The sequence below is a fragment of the Acomys minous genome, assembly GCF_964271855.1.
Source record: "Acomys minous genome assembly, chromosome: 3".
Lineage (NCBI taxonomy): Eukaryota > Metazoa > Chordata > Mammalia > Rodentia > Muridae > Acomys > Acomys minous.
Genome location: NC_140485.1, coordinates 79,524,715 through 79,537,040, shown reverse-complemented (window position 1 = coordinate 79,537,040; position 12,326 = coordinate 79,524,715). Strand labels below are relative to the sequence as shown.

At 47.5% G+C, this 12,326-nt stretch overlaps 2 protein-coding genes across 4 annotated transcripts in view; one reads left to right on the top strand and one right to left on the bottom strand.

The window, feature by feature from the left end:
- ACSS2 (acyl-CoA synthetase short chain family member 2) overlaps positions 1-1,009 on the top strand; it is a 37,384-nt gene extending 36,375 nt beyond the window's left edge. For both annotated transcript variants that reach the window (XM_084776835.1, XM_084776834.1), the window contains 2 exons: positions 20-94; positions 223-1,009. In XM_084776835.1, coding sequence (XP_084632961.1) covers positions 20-94; positions 223-350 — 203 coding nt within the window. In that variant the 3' untranslated portion in view covers positions 351-1,009. The remainder of the gene's footprint in view (positions 1-19; positions 95-222) is intronic.
- Positions 1,010-1,417: 408 nt separating this feature from the next.
- The window catches only part of GSS (glutathione synthetase), a 33,217-nt gene continuing 22,308 nt past the window's right edge, over positions 1,418-12,326 (bottom strand). For both annotated transcript variants that reach the window (XM_084776836.1, XM_084776837.1), the window contains 5 exons: positions 10,922-10,988; positions 6,738-6,932; positions 5,488-5,569; positions 3,220-3,409; positions 1,418-1,957 (listed from right to left, as the gene is read on the bottom strand). In XM_084776836.1, the coding sequence (XP_084632962.1) occupies positions 1,834-1,957; positions 3,220-3,409; positions 5,488-5,569; positions 6,738-6,932; positions 10,922-10,988 (658 nt within the window). In that variant the 3' untranslated portion in view covers positions 1,418-1,833. The remainder of the gene's footprint in view (positions 1,958-3,219; positions 3,410-5,487; positions 5,570-6,737; positions 6,933-10,921; positions 10,989-12,326) is intronic.

The window sequence follows — 12,326 nt, the reverse complement described above, 5'->3', positions numbered from 1 at the left end:
GATAATTTGTTGGTTATAGTTAGAGAAAAGATTGGCCCCATCGCCACCCCAGACTACATCCAGAATGCACCTGGCTTGCCTAAAACACGATCAGGTAAGTTCAGAGTCCTCCAGGGATTGGGATGGGCTAAAGGGCAGTGGTGGCAGGTGTGTGGGTGAAAGTCCTTAAAAGGCTGGGGTCAGTGAGTGTTGTTATCAAGTAATGAGTGTGTGGGTTACCAGGGAAAATCATGAGGCGAGTACTCCGGAAGATTGCGCAGAATGACCACGACCTGGGGGACACATCTACAGTGGCTGACCCGTCCGTCATCAGTCATCTCTTCAGTCACCGCTGTCTGACCACCCAGTGAACAAGACTTGTCCAGATTTCCCTGTGCTTGGCTCTCCAAATTTCTGCCCGCCCACCCTGTCCCCTACCCAAGAGTACCAAGGCCGGTGCTGGTTGACACTTTGGGTGGAAGGGGCAGGGCTCAGGTCAGCCTCCGAGTGATGCACTCCTAGATGACAAGGGGTCTTCAAGCCTAGAACAGAGGCTTGGACTCCATGTCCTCCAGCAAAGCTGGCTGTTCAGAGAGTAAGCGAGGGCCTAGCTGGAAGCAGGGCAGTGATGCTAATCCTTTCAGCTTCCCCACACAGCACCAGTTCTCATCGTAGGCCTACACTAGCCTTTAGAAAGGACAGTCTGTAAATCTATGAATAATTATTTTTTAAAATACTTTGTTGTCTCTGTTCGGAGTCTGAATTCTTTGCCAGATGGTAGCACCGCTGCCTGTTTACTCTAGAGACTATGCAGGTGGGCTCAGTCTCCAGAGGAGTTCCATATCATCTGCTTCATCGAAAGAATAAGATATGCTGTTCCTAGAACCAAGGAAGTTAACATTCCTAGTCCTGCACTATGAACGGAACGTTGCCCACGAGGGACACTCTTAAGTGAAACATTCTTTTCTTGTACTTTTTGTGTTCAAGACCCACAGTTGTAGGAATAAAGTGTATAAACTCAAGAACATAATTGTTTTTTTAGATATCTATGTGTTCATTAGCTGCTCTGATGTATGTGACAGATGGGAAGGGGTCTGCTGTTTCCTAGATTGCCCCAGAACCCTTGGTTTGGGTAGAACCAGGCAAAGCTCCACTCTGAAGACCCCTGACAAGCCTCTAATCAAGAGTAGGTAAAACCAGTTCACAGCTATGATGTCACATCATGGTTTCTCCTTCCCGGGACCCTGTCTTGACCCTACAGTCCTCTGAGAGCATTAGCAAGTGACTAAGGATTAGAACTTCAAGGTCTCATCTCTAGGATCTGAAAATAGTCAGGGACCCACACACACCTCCAGTGCTACCCAGTCACCTTTGTGACATATCCATCTTACATGGGCTGCCCTCTTCCCCTCGGTATATGAGACAGTGAGTCACTGAATCAGCGTTGTTGTTTTATTCAGGGCAAATCTGGGGAAGTCTATGCCTTTCTATCCCCTTCCTCCTGTCATTCAGTGCTATCCCAAGTCAAGGCACTAGAACCTGCTAGAAAGGCTGGTGAGAAGGTGATGAAGATTTTGAAGGTTTATGAGCCTTTGCCTTAAATCAGCTCCTATTCCCACACTCCAAAGATCTGGGACCTCCCAGAACTCTTCTAACAGAATCATAGCTTTTCTGGTCCTCAGATGGAAGGCTGAGAGAAGGAACCTAGGAGTTTCCCTTCCTTGAAGACCCTGGAAATCTATGGAAGAGACAAGCCCCCTAAGGTAGGGGCAGGAATAGCCCCTCAGGGGAGTTAGGAGAGGAATGCCAAGTGCGGGGATAGAAGGTCTGTCGAGTGAAGTCCAGAATGTGCCCTCACACAGGGTAGGGGTTGTCCAGGACGGCCACTCCTGCTGCCACACCTCCATCTGCATGTTCAATGGCTTTGGTTCGAAGTAGATGTCCCACATGCTTGTTCATCACAAGTTTTGTTCCCTGTCTGTAGAAATGGAGTCAGGAGACATATAACATTAGGAAACCTAGGCCCTTCTCTAGTCCCACCTAACTGGCAGATTGGAAGGGGCTACATTTAAGAAATTCTACCCTGGGCGGTGGTGGCGCACACCTTTAATCCCAGCACTTGGGAGGCAGAGGCAGGCAGATCACTGTGAGTTCAAGGCCAGCCTGGTCTACAAAGTGAGTCCAGGACAGCCAAGGCTACACAGAGAAACCCTGTCTTGGGGAAAGAGAAAAAAGAAAAAAAGAAATGCTACGAGTTTAGAATCAGATTTGGAGTTTCGTCCTAGCTTGGAAATTATTAGTTCTGAAGATTCTTATCCTCCCTAAAAAAGTCCTTAATTTAAAGTTGAGAAATTCCTCTTATATTACTGGATGGTCATAAGGATTAAATAAAGCGAGAAAAGCATATACCATGATTTGATGCACGTGTATGTCTGGGTTGTGCACCCCTCCCCCTGGTGCCTGTGGTTGTAACGGGAGTAGGAGTAGGGATTGTATCAGGCAAAGTGCTGCCAGTGGGGAGAGGGGAGCTTGCCACTAGGGGAAGGCTGTGGTAGAGAGTATGGTATGGGAGCATTTGGTGTCTTTACACCTTGCCTTAACCTTGAAGTATTTTGCAGGCTGTTGCATTAGGGTTTTGTTCTTTACCATATCCAAAGTCTTATTTTCTGTCTTTGCTTTTTTTCCTTCTTTTCTTTATTTGAAACAGGGTCTCACTGTTTAAGAACTGTCCTCTAACTCATAGAGATCTGCCTGTCTCTGCCTCCTAAATTCTGGGACAAAAGGCATACACTATCATGCCTGCTTTCTTCTTGATTCTAGTATTCAAATTCAAATCCAGAAGCCACTCGGTATTTCAGAGCCACCTAACACCTTCCTCCCTCTCTTCTTTCTTTGGAATCTCTCCTGGCTTTAGAGCTGGACTCAGCCTTTTGCACTCCCCAGAGTCTCCTATTACTTCTTGTTGACCGTCTTTTCTCAGTCCTCTTGGTACTACATGGAGTTTCCTTTACAGTTGTAAGGCATGTCTCTTCCAGCATTTTCTATGTTAGCGCTGTGGGCTGGGTAAGTCTGGGGTCCCTGGCCTTATTTAACAGACAAGGAAACAGGCAATAAAGCCAGGAACTGGCAGAGCTGAAACTGAAGCCCGTGCCTCATGGCTGTATCCAAGGTGCGGTCTGTGCTTTCTTGGCTGGCTCTTTTGTAGGGAAGTAGTAGAAGGAGCTGCTCCTGACTGCGTACCTGACATAGACTCCAAAAATACCCAGCTCTGAGATACACTGGACCACTCGGGCAGGGCTTCCAGGCCGTAGCAGGCAATTCCCAAAAGGCTCAGGTTCAATCTTCTCCATGAGGATGTAGGAGGCTCTCTCCTCGCTGTCCTTCAGCTGCTCCAGAGCTTGCACCATTTCCTCTCCATATAGGTTATTACCTGCAATTAAACTGGCTAGTCATACAGGGCATATCTGGCTTCTGAGAAGGCAAGATCACCTTGACAAGAAAGCCCACACCACACTGTTCTGCCTGCTTTTCCCCATCTATGGCTATTTCTCCTCAGCCACCATTTTTTGTTCTGTTTTCTTTTGTTTTTCAAGACAGGGTTTCTCTGTGTGGCCTTGGCTGTCCTGGACTCACTCTGTAGACCAGGCTGGCCTTGAACTCACAGCGATCCGCCTGCCTCTGCCTCCCAAGTGCTGGGATTAAAGGCGTGCGCCACCACTGCCCGGCTCTTTCTCTTCTTAAATGTTGGGGTTCTCTGAGCCTGAGGAGATGGCTCAGTCTTTAAAATGTGTGTGTTGTGCAAGCACAAAGACCTGAGTTCTGATCCCCAGGACCCATGCAAAGCCAGGTGTGGGTGTGAGCATCTGTAACATTCTCAGTGCTGGGGACGTGGAAGGTGGAGATGGGTGCATCCCCAGAGCTTGCTGGATTGATGCTAGTCTAGCCATTTGATGAATTCCAGGACCAGTGACAAACCATGTTAAAAAAAAATGGCGGAGAGCACTAGAGAGAGACACTGGATGCCAATCTGTGGCATCCACATTATGTACGTATGTGAATGAGCATTACACATGGGCTCTCACATACAAAGGTGTTGAAGATCTCTAGGAATTCTCTCCCTTTGCTCTGTCCTCTACATACTTTGTGTTCCTAAGGCTTCGTCTACACTGTATAAGGTAACTCCCAGATCTCTAAGTCATGCTCTTTGTTCTGGACATCATAAGCATATACCACATGTCCACAGCGCAAACTCAGAAGGTCTGCATGGATAGCTACCCCTGCTAGAACTTAAGAACTTGCTACTCCTCATAGGTGAAAGGCATCCTGAGTCCTATTCAAGTTTGCTCTCCCTGTTACCCATGTTACTAACTCAGAAGCTCTCCACCTGTGCTCGATACTGCCAGAACCCCAGTCTGGGGCTCTACATGGGTCTTCTGGGCAATAGTGTCAGCTTTCTCTCATGGTCACTGTCACAAATATCTGCTCTCATTCCAGTATACCTATAAAGGCTGAAGCACTAAGCTTTCCAAGTTTTCATCACTGCTACACCTACCAGGATCCTGGATAACTCATGTGTCCCTTCCATGATTAAAACTTTAATGGCTTCCTACCTAACTTATGATAAAATACAGTTTATAACACATATTTGTGTGTATGTTCACCCATGCATGTGCATGTAGACGCAGAGGCCAATACTGAGGTATCTTCAATTGCTCTCTACCTTATTTTTTGAGACAGGTCTCTCAGTGAACCTGGAGCCCACTATTTCAGCTAGACTGGTGGCCAGTGAGCCCCCAGGATCTGCCTTTTTCTGCCCTCTACTCCCAAGTCTTAGAGGTACAGATGCTTGCCATCACACCTGGCTCCTATGTGGGCAGGTGAGGCTCCAGTGCTTGCATAGTAAGAGCTTTATTGACTAACTCATCTCCCTAACCCCAAACTTGCTGAGATATTTTTCAGTGTTCTTTATAATCATGTCCCCAATAGTCATTCCCAGCCCATACCCCTGCCCTCTCCAACTCTAGCCGCACCAGTCCCTCACTAACCTCAAAACAGTCCGAGCCACGTCTTCATGGCCCACTGCTTTTACTTGAATAGTCTTTTCTTCAGTTTAGAATGATCTTCCCCCTTTTCTACCTGGAAAACTCCTACCTGTCCCTCAAGACCCAAGTGGAAAACCAAGTCTGTGAGACAGGCATGGTCCCCGCCCTCCAGGACTATGACAGTAAGCAGGAATACAGCCAGGTGTTCACTTAGACTTCCCAGTATGCACCTATTCCGTTTCTCTATAATCTACCCACAGGCACCTCAAAGTAAGCTTGTCTAAACTCCAGTGTACTTAGTCAGATCCCCCTGTATTCCACAGTGCTCAGTTTCAGGGTGCTGGGGTCTATGTTGCTTTTTCTTGTAACCACTAAGCCTAGGACTGTATCCACATCAAGTCCCAATAAACACTGGCAACAGCTTGTAGCCCTTCACTAAGCAGCTCTACAGAGGAGATCCACCTACCTCCACCCTCTCTCTGGGGCTTCAGCACAAAGTGGCTAGGAGCAGCAAGGGCCTCAGCAATGGCCTGGTCCCCTTCTTCACCCTAATCGGAGGCAGAAAGTAGTCACTAGAAAGCAGGCTAATGAGGCAGCTGAGGTCCTGCTGGTCATACAGAGTGGCATGGGGGGAGGGGCAGAAGAGGAAACAACCATAAATTCCTTTAGGCTAGACACTTCAATATGGATGTGACTTTTTTTAAAAAAAAGATTTATTTATTTATTATTTATACCCAGTCTGCCTGCATGTGTGCCCACCCACCAGAAGAGGGCATCATTTCTCATTGTAGATGGTTGTGAGCCACCATGTGGTTGCTGGGAACCGAACTCAGGACCCTTGGAAGGACAGACAGTGCTCTTAACCTCTGAGCCATCTCTCTCCAGCCCCATAGATGTGACATACATTTATTTATTTATTTATTTGTTTGTTTGTTTGTTTTTGTTTCTTACGAGAGAGGATTTCTCTGTGTAGCCTTGGCTGTCCTGGAACTCACTCTGTAGACCAGGCTGGCCTTGAACTCACAGCAACCCGCCTGCTTCTGCCTCTTGAGTGCTAGGATTAAAGGCCTGCACCACCACCGCCTGGCTTTAACATTTTATTTAAATAATTTATTCAGATTACATCCTGATTGTTATCCCCTCGCTTGTATCTTCCTGTTCCTCCCTCCCTCCCTCTTTCACCCTATTCACCGTCCGTAGGCCTGTGACAGAAGGGGACCTCCTCCCCCACCATATGATCACAGCCTATCAGGTCTCATCCGGATAGCCTGCTTCCCCTTCCTCTGAGTGCCACCAAGGGGAAGTGGTCAAATAGTGGGCACCAGAGTTCATGTCAGAGTCAGTCCCCGCTCTCCACACAATTGTGGAGAATGTTCTGTCCATTGGCTAGATCTGAGTAGGGTGGATGTGACTCTTAACTCCCTGTAGCACTAAACATAGAACAGGCTTTCATGACTGCAGCAGAGGCCTGGAAAGTGGCTACAGATTTTCCTTAATGCTCCCTACTCTCCATAGTCACTTCCCCTGGTTTTCATCCTTGTCACCCTCTTTGCTGAGAGAGCTTACTGTGGATTATAGCCCCTGGCCTCAAGGCTCAGGGGTTCTTTGGAGAACCAAGGACGTGAGCCATAATGCCAGCCGCACAGCACCCTCCCCAACACATCTGGGTCCAGGTCTCTGCTATGTGGCCTGCGGTAGGAAGAAAAGACTGCATACCATGTCCAGTGAGTAGAGGCCAGCAAAGGTGGCACGGAGGCGAGCCGCAGCCTCGGGCTGGCCCGGGAGCAGCACCTCCAGCAGGCCCGTCCTGCTCAGCTCCTGCTGCACCTTCTTGGTCCCAGCCAGCTGGGTGGCAATGTCCGGGCACTTGACAGCACAGGATCTCTCCAGCAGCAGGCGTGCTTCCCAGTTCTGCAGACACAATAAGACCCAACAGCCATTGCCGAATAGGTGCCAGACACTGTGCCTTTTCATCTCCAAGCTATCGTTACAACACGCTTGGGAGGCAGATATGACCTTTCAGTCAGGGTTCTTGCCTGTAGGGAGTTTGTGGTCTAGCCAACTAATACATGTTCATAATTAAATGGAAAATTACTACAGGGAACCATCTTTGGGGGGAAGGGAGGGTCTTACTCTGTAGCCCTGTCTGGCCCAAAACTTGCTATGTAGATCAGGCTGACCCCAAACTCACAGAGATCTGCCTGCTGCTGCCTCCCGAGTGCTGGGATTAAAGGTGCACACCACCACATCCAGCAGATAAGATTATTTTGTAAAGGTGGGCAAAGCTGGTGAGCTCCTCTCCCCCTCTCCCCTCCCTAACCTTCTTCTCCTCCCCTTGCCCTCCTTCACGCCCTCCTCCACCTAGTCTCTCATTTTGAGACAAGTCTTACTTGGTAGCCAGGCTGGCTTGTAATTCCCTAGATAGCCTAGGCTGTCCTCCTGCCTCAGCCTTCAGAGTGCTAAGAGATTTGTCATTCCTTAACAGGATCTGGTTAGGTAGCCCAGGCTGGCCTGGAATTTGCAATCTTCCTGCCTCAGCTTCCTGCATGCTAGGATTAACATGTGCTGGATGAGGCTTGAAGGGCATGGGACGCTTGACTGTAAGCTTAACTTTTTCACTGTGATCCAGATAAAATCCAACCCTTAAAAAAATCCAAGTAACCATATAACCTTTATCCTTTTATCAAATAAAGTCCACTCCTCACCGTGACCTACAAGACCCTCTAAGATTGAGTTCCCCATTTTTGTTTCATCTCATGCTGCTGCCTCCAACCACTTCTCCTCACCCCTGACTCTCACACTGAAGCCTCTAATTACTCAAATTCATTCCTTCTTAAGAAGTTGAGGCAGCCGGGCGGTGGTGGCGCTCGCCTTTAATCCCAGCACTCGGGAGGCAGAGGCAGGCGGATCGCTGTGAGTTCAAGGCCAGCCTGGTCTACAAAGTTAGTCCAGGACAGCCAAGGCTACACAGAGAAACCTTGTCTCGAAAAACCAAAAGAAAAGAAAAAAAAAAAAAAAAAGAAGTTGAGGCACTAGTGTCAGGGTTACAGTGAGTTCCAGGGTAGTGTGGGCTACAGAATAAGAGCTTGTCTCAGGCTGGGCGTGGTGGCGCATGCCCTTAATCTCAGCACTCTAGAGGCAGAGGCAGGTGGATCGCTGTGAGTTTGAGGCCAGCCTGGTCTACAAAGTGAGTCTAGGGCAGCCAAGGCTACACAGAGAAATGCTGTCTCGAAAAACAAACAAGAGTAAGAGCTTGTCTCAATAAACATAACAAACTAAAAAACCAAAAGATCATTTTCCTATTTTTTTTCTTTCTAATGTTCATCTCCCTGACCAAGCTGTGTATCCACCACAGGAACCAGACCTTTGGTTTTTGCCTGTTTTCTGTTATATCCCCACAGAAATGCAGTTTCTGGTACTCAGTATCTGTTATTGTTGCTCAGAGGAGTGAAATTTGACTACTATCCTGACGCTAGGCAGTCTGACAGGTGAAACTCACTGAGAATGGGTCCTTAGGCAAACAGGATCATGGGAACAAAGGCCTGCAGGTGGCTAATCACAGGTTGAATAGTCTGATTGTGTTAGAGCTTAGAATACAAGGGACAGGTTAACGTCAGAGGATCATGAACACCTGTCCACGGCTGGATCAAAGCTGAGGCCTAAAGTGCAAACCCTGCTCCCACCCAGTGCCCTGCTCTTCGCCAGTCCTCTCAGTCAGCTGACTAACTGCTGGCCTGGCGTCCTGGGTAGAGCCGTAGAGGCCCAGAAGCTACGACTCAGAAAATGTCTTAGAAGCAGAGAAAGCAAACCTCAAACACAGGAAGAATCCTCTGACAAAGCACAGCTCCGTGAGTGTAGGTGAGCTGCTCTCTATAACCACTTCCTTTCCTTTGTTCGCTCACCCTCCCTTCTGAGTTTATTTTAAACCGTCGCCCTCCCTCCCTGTCCTGAAACCTGGGTCCCTTTTCCTAACAGACAGTTTCTCTCTTCTGTAGTCAGCAAGTTTCCAGCACTCTAGCCACATCTCTGGACAAAGGACTTTCTCTAGAGCTGTCCCTCAGTGGAGCTGTCCCCTATAGAGCTCAACCCCAAAGAACCCCAAGTGAACTATAAATCTCGCAGGGGACCCCTCATTTTCAAATGTAGCTCCTGCTGTCGGAGGCTGCGACCCAGGAGGGCTGCGGAAACTATCACAGTCCTGACTCACCATCCAGGACATTTCCTCGCTTCTTTTGCTAAGTGTTTTTTGAAGATTTATTGTTATCTTATGTGTGTGTTCTTTGTGTGCATCTATGTGTAATGTGTGGGGCCTGGTACCTGTGGAGGCCAGAAGAGAGGGCTGGATCTCCTGGAACTGGAGTTACAGATGGGTGTACACTGCCCCAAACCACCTGAGTCCTCACGAGCCCCCTCTCTCCCTCTTTCCCTTGTTCCCTCCTCTCTCTGCCCCCCCCTCTCTCTTTCTCTCTCTCTCTCTCTCTCTCTCTCTCTCTCTCTCTCTCTCTCTCTCTCTCCTTTCTTTCTAATTCCATGAGAGCAGGGCTTCTTAGCCTTTCCTCCAGGGTAGAGATGTGAACCTCAGGAGAGAGCATAGCGATATTCAGAACACTGTGGCCTGAGAGTCAGAAATCCTGGGAAAATCTGGTGGGATTTAGACAAGCCTCTGCTATATTCTTCTTGCCTGCAGAATAAGTGCCTGTCTCAATAAACATAACAAACCAAACCAAAAAAGTTCATTTTTCTATGTCTTTCTTTCTGATGTTCATCTCCCTAAGCAGGCCATGTATCCACCATAAGAACCAGATCCTTGGCTCCTCCTGCCTTGCTTTCTGTTATATCCCCACAGAAATGCAGTGTCTGGCACTCAGTACCTGTTGTGCTGTTCAGTGAGGCAACAATAACATGGTTCTGCCCGGCTCCAGACCTTAGTTTCCTCATCTGTGTAATGGGGATAATTATGTCTCACAGAACAGTTAAATGAAACGTGTGGAAATGGTAGTTAGCAGGATGAAGTAATGTCAAGACTGCCATGGACACAAATGAAAACATGATACAAAAAACCTTTCTGACTCACATAAAGGAGAGGTAAAGAAGCCATGGCATGCTGGGGCTGGTGGCGCACGCCTGGAATCCCAGCACTTGGGAGGCAGAGGCAGGCGGATCTCTGTGAGTTCGAGGCCAGCCTGGCCTACAGAGCAAGTCCAAGATAGCCAGGGCTACACAGAGAAGCCCTGCCTCAGAAAACAAACAAACAAACAAACAAACAAACAAACAAAACAAGTGGGGGAGGAGGGAGAGGTAAAGAAAATGAAAATGGTCAGGGAATCTGGACAGGATGACTCACACTGTCAGCATCTAGGCTGAGGTAGGACGCTGCCACTCATTTGAGGCTACATAGAGTTTCTGGTCAGCCTGAGCTACAAAGAAGGCCTTGCTCCTCCCTATCCAAAGAAAAAGCCACAGAAAAGAGCAATAAAGGTAAGTGTGTGGGTGGATGGGTCTCCTGGAACTAGCTTGCATCAGCCAGGGAGGGCTGGCTGTATCCACCTCCCAAATCTTTGTTCAGAGTGATTAAATTGGGTAGCTCAAAATTATACTATGGAAGTCAGAAATGCCATAAATCGGGGCTCTTCCTCTTAGAAAGGTGGTTGTTAAACATTTGCCAACATATCTCCAGAAAATACACGACTTCTAAAACACTACAGATAGATTCCTGAAGATTCCAATCTTAAAGACCTTTAGAGTGAAAGGTTAACAAAAAAGCTTGCATGAAGAAGTGTTTCCAGCAGCACTCCCCTGAGAAAGAAGTGAAGCCCAGTTGTTGTGACGCCTGAGCTGCGTTTCTGTGGAGCCCTAGCAGGTCCCTGGAGGCAGAGAATGGTCTGATAGAAAATACCTACCTGTGGGTTATACTGACTGGGCATGTAGCCATCTCGGAAGTAAACCACAGCAACTTCCTGGCCATCCCTGTAACACAAGATGAAAAAGGCTTCTGAATGAAATCATTTATGTGTTCAGTGGCTCCGTCTACTTCAGGATACAGCAAAGTCCACGGAGTAAGCTGGACAGAGGTTTGCTAGAATAAGAGGAAACAGAAACCCAGTACTTCCATTAAAAACAGAGCTGTACCAGGTGTGGTGGCACATGCTTTTAATCCCAGCACTCAGGAGGCAGAGGCAGGTGGATGGCTATGAGTTTAAGGCCAGCCTGGTCTACAAAGGGAGTCCAGGACAGCCAAGGATAACACGGAGAGACCCTGTCTCAAAAAACAAAACAAAACAAAACAAAACAAAACAAAAACAACAACAACAACAACAACAACAAAAGAGCTGTGCAGCACACAGTACTTTAGAATATCCTGGATCTAAAGTTATTTCAAAAAGGAAACAAGGAAACAAGACAGTTACTATAGGTAAAATTAAAAGCACATGTATCAATCCAGGCGTGGTGGCGGCGCACGCCTTTAATCCTACCACTCTGGAGGTAGAGGCAGGCATCTTGCTGTGAGTTCGAGGCCAGCCTGGTCTACAAAAAGAGCCCAGGACAGCCAAGGCTACACAGAGAGACCTGTCGCAAAAACCCAAAACCAAAAGCCAAAAACCAAAAAAAAAAAAGAGAGAGAATAAAATAAAAAGCACATGTATGCAAAGTTTTGAGTGAAAGAATCATATTGCCAAAGTCAGCAACAGGGAACTGCACCTCGTATTTCTACGGCTTTTAAAGTGGCAGCAGCAGCTAGAATCAGATTTCTTAAGCCACTGGTTGTGGGCTGTGTAAAGACTTTGAAATAACTTCTTCCCCTTTCCCTGGGCCTGTTTCATATTATCTAGTTTATCTGTAAGTAAACTAGCTACTTAGTATGATAACAGCACATTTTGAAATATCTGAAGTAGAACTGTCAAAGTCCATGGACACTCTTAACTTTTTTGTTACTTAAGTTTTTGTTTTGTTTGAGACAGTACCTCATATATCCCAGGTTAACCTTAAACTCGCTTTGAACCTGAGAATGACTCAGAATGCCCATCTTCCTGTCTCTACTTCCCCAAGTACTAGGATTATAACTGTGTGCAATCACACTGGCTACATTCTTCTGTTTTTAGACAGGATCTCACTATGTAGTTTTCTATGTACCTGGAACTTTCTGGAACCTAGAACCAGGCTGGCCTAGAACTCAGAGATCTGCTTGCCTCTGTCTCTGGAGTGCTGAGACTAAAGGCATGTGCCACCATGCCCAGCCCTGGCTAGGCTACGTAAGCTCAAGTGCAACCCAAATATGAAACATGTGGTACAAAGCCACGGTGTGAT